The sequence below is a fragment of the Lasioglossum baleicum genome, chromosome 17, assembly GCF_051020765.1.
Source record: "Lasioglossum baleicum chromosome 17, iyLasBale1, whole genome shotgun sequence".
Classification (NCBI taxonomy): domain Eukaryota; kingdom Metazoa; phylum Arthropoda; class Insecta; order Hymenoptera; family Halictidae; genus Lasioglossum; species Lasioglossum baleicum.
The window spans coordinates 4,969,830-4,973,729 of record NC_134945.1 but is presented as its reverse complement, the minus strand read 5'-3'; the positions used below and the strand labels follow the sequence as shown (position 1 = coordinate 4,973,729).

Here is a 3,900-nt window from a genome sequence, read left to right as displayed (position 1 = left end):
CGATCTTTCTCGAACCCGCGACTTCGCGTTTATTCCGGCGTCGTACAACCGCCACGAGGCGGCCACGCGGCCCCCGCTGTCCGACCGGATTCTTACTTTTCGGCAACGAAAGTACAATTAAGCACAAGGGACGTATGTTTCCCTGATGAGCTTTCCCACGAATATCGGCCGTCTGGAATGTCGTTGATTCTCGCGACGCGAATACAGAACCCTACGACGCGCTACCCGAGCCAACACGATAAATCACCATTATTTATTATTAGGAAAGCCTGATCGGCGCTTACCGTGGCAGCGACGCTGGAAGATGTCGGCAGCGATTCAATGTGCCCCTTTTCTGGTTGCAGTCGCAAAAGTACTCTAGTATTTAGCAATCGTTGACAGGTCTACTCTCTACACGATTCAACGAAGCAGTGATTTTGGCATGCGGTGGCTCGGGAACGCGTAAGCCGAGCGTCCCCCACTTCTCGTAGTCTTTCTTTCTCGCGTGACGCTTCGGCCTATCGCCAATTAGGATTTCTGCGTCAACGAATCCTACGCTGCGACGGCTGGCTCCTGATGTCCAGCGACGTATCCGGTATCGATCTCTCTGATTGGTCGCTTCTCGCCGAGACAATCGACGAAGGCCAATCCGGTTGCGGTACAAGCTTCTTCCCGGTTGAGGCGACGACAGGGTAAAGTGGATGGACGTCTTGTTACCGCGTGCCCTCGTCGGCGCCTCCAGGTTGGTTGTCCTGGGCCCTTTCGATTCTGCCGTCTCCTGGTGCAAGAATACGTCCTGGCCGGCTTCTAGCTGTTTTTCCCTTATAGTACCGTTGCGTCGGCGGTTGGACAAGAGTTCCGGGTCCCCCCGGGACCCGGATACGGCTCTGAAATTCTGCGTCGCACAATTGGCGCGACGTTCAAAAATATGAAAACTTCGTCCCTGGGGCTCGCACGAGCGCTGGGAGAGCGCTCGCAGCGGCCCTTATCGTGTTCTGCTTTACCAAAGGGTGGCCCGGTCTTTCGCTAGTTGGTTCAGAGTGGCGTAGGCAATTTTGCCACGTCACAATGTTTACCGCCGCGCGAAGCATTTTACAATCGGTTAAATGGTAGCGAGATATCCGACGTCGATTACATTCATGCAAATACTGTTTGGTCGCGTTTCACTATACAAACGCTAGGACAGTACAGTGATTTATATCTAAAATTGGATGTATTGTTGTTGGCAGATGTTTTCGAAAATTTTCGCGATGACTGTCTCGAGAATTATAAGCTTGATCCAGCACATTATTACACGCTCCCCGGTTTCGCGTGGGATGTGATGTTGAAAATGACGAAGATTGAATTGGAGTTGTTCACCGACGTTGTTACGGATTGGACGGGATAAGAACACTCTTCGATGATGAACGAGTACACTTTATTCCCGTCTTGCGGGTAGTCACAACAACACTTTATACACGAACTATGTACAGATCTCTAGCCAAATTGTACGGTTGACTAGAGCGAAATAAAGAACCGAACCAAGTAATTGTCGTGGTTTACAGAATGAATTCCAGCAGCGTAGCTTAGAATGTAGATGGACTTTGAATCGAACTAGCCGAGAAAACCGGGTGCAACGACGCGCGACGTTTTCGTACCGATGCTAATTAACGATTGATCTAGATCGACCAGCAGCGAGAAGTTCTCTCTCACCGTCGGAGCGATGACTTTGCGATACGAACCGCTGGGCCAATAGAAACTGTATTAGCCCAGTCGATAATCGATCCGACGGCGATAGCCTATAGCGCGGCGCGCTGCTAATCGATCATCGATCCTCGCGATGTCGCAAGGATCAGCCAATACGCGGGCTGCGTGGTGGATCGTGCGTCACGATCCTAAGACACGCGTGGCCAATCCCAAACAGACGTCGATATGCTTTTGTTCGTGGAGCGAGGAATACGTGGTGGATTGAGCCAATGTTCTCACAGATATGCACATGCGAACAACAAATACTTGTCTCCGCACGATTCGAGTAAACCATCCACCTATTTAATGTATTTTGAATAATTTGTATGGTTGGGCTATGTCGCAACCTCTACCGCACAGAGACTTTCGATGGGTGGAGGATATCGATAATTTCAACGTTGAATCCATTCCAATCGATAGCCCTGTAGGATACAGTTTGGAGGTTGATTTAGAGTATCCACGTGAAATTCACGATGCTCACGCAGATCTTCCATTTTGTCCAAGTCACGATGCAGCAACCAGCTCGAGTCAAAGAAAGTTGCTGGCAACACTTCGCAATAAGGAGCGATACGTTATACATTATCGATACCTCCAGCAAAGTTTAAAACATAATCTGAAATTGAAGAAAATTCATCGAATTCTAGAGTTTCAACAGTCGCGATGGTTGCACGAATATATTGACTTGAATACAAAATTACGCACCAACGCAACCAACGATTTTTCAAAGAATTTATTCAAATTAATGAACAATGCTGTGTTTGGAAAAACGATGGAGAACGTTCGAAATCATGCGATCGTGAAATTACTTTCTCGATGGAATGGTAGACACGGAGTTGAACGATTGATAGCTAGACCATATTTTCACAGTTATACAGTGTTTTCTAAAGACTTCGTCGCAATTCAGATGAAAAAGCTGCTCGTTAAATTTTACAAGCCCATCTACGTAGGCATGTCCATATTGGATATATCAAAATTTCATTTATACACTTTTCATTACGAGTACACGTATCCAAAATTCCAGCAAAATTGTAAGATTTTATACACGGACACGGATAGTCTGATATATGAAATCACTTGCGATGACGCGTATGAGACATTGCTGAAACGTGATATCCATCGATATGACACCCGTAATTATACAGAGAACAACGTTTACGGTGTTCCGATTGCAAACAAGAAACAACTAGGATTGATGAAGGATGAGAATGGCGGTAAAATCATGACAGAGTTCGTAGGACTTCGTTCGAAAATGTATGCGATTCGCGTGCATGATGATTGTGAAACTAAAAAGATTAAAGGTTGTTCAGGATTCAAGCAGTGAAATTCGGTCTATGTCGCCGATACGGGTGATCCCCGTGTCACCCATTTTTGCAATCCATAAATAGAGCACACGTCGCCGTCGCGCGTTGCCGCTTAGCAACAACACAAGCTCTCATTAGCCGAATTTCACCGCTTGAATCCTTCCAACGTTCTTTGTATACAAATCACCCGATTCCAGCGGACCAATCCGGGTTCGCCCTTTCGTCCTGTATAAGGCACCTGCGGTGCCTTCTTGCTCGGTTTGTCAGTTTTCGACTCGTTCGCTCACCGAACATACATGCGATTCATGTTCGCGGCAGGGACAAATAAAGTGAAGTGCCTCATGTGGGTGTTCAACGCAAAATAACTTCTTCTAATTCGCTCGAACTCCTTTTCCTCCACCGGTCCTCGTGGAGTTACCACGCGCGCTCAAATCTGGGTGGTTCCGGCAACCGGCATCTTCCGACCACGCTGGTCGGAGCCGAAACAAAGGTATTAGGACAAACGTTACCGCTCGAGATATAAGTTTCGAAGACTATGTCGAATGTCTTAATAATCATACCGAAAAGAGTGTTAGCAGTAATTGTATAGCGTCTGTACGACATCAGGTGTATTCGATGTCGGAAATAAAAATAGCATTGAGCCCGTACGACGATAAGCGATATATTTGTAATAATTTGATCAATACTCTTCCTTGGGGACATTACAGTATCAATTGAAAAAAAAGTATGGAGACGCGTCCTATGAAAACATACGAGGAGGATTGTTTTTTAAATAAAAAATACATCTTAATTCAAAAATGCTTTTTATTATAAAAAACAATTTTATTACATTAAGTAGGATTGAGTAGTAGATTGAGAAGTATGAGGGATTGTTTTTAAATAAATCTTAATTTTT

At 45.7% G+C, this 3,900-nt stretch overlaps 1 protein-coding gene across 1 annotated transcript; it reads left to right on the top strand.

Moving 5' to 3' along the window:
* The first annotated feature begins 510 nt into the window (after positions 1 to 510).
* LOC143217521 (uncharacterized) lies at positions 511 to 3,608 on the top strand. Its single transcript, XM_076441905.1, has one exon. It carries the CDS (start codon positions 2,042 to 2,044, stop codon positions 3,023 to 3,025), a length of 984 nt encoding a protein of 327 aa, XP_076298020.1. The 5' UTR covers positions 511 to 2,041; the 3' UTR covers positions 3,026 to 3,608.
* The last annotated feature ends 292 nt before the right edge of the window (positions 3,609 to 3,900 follow it).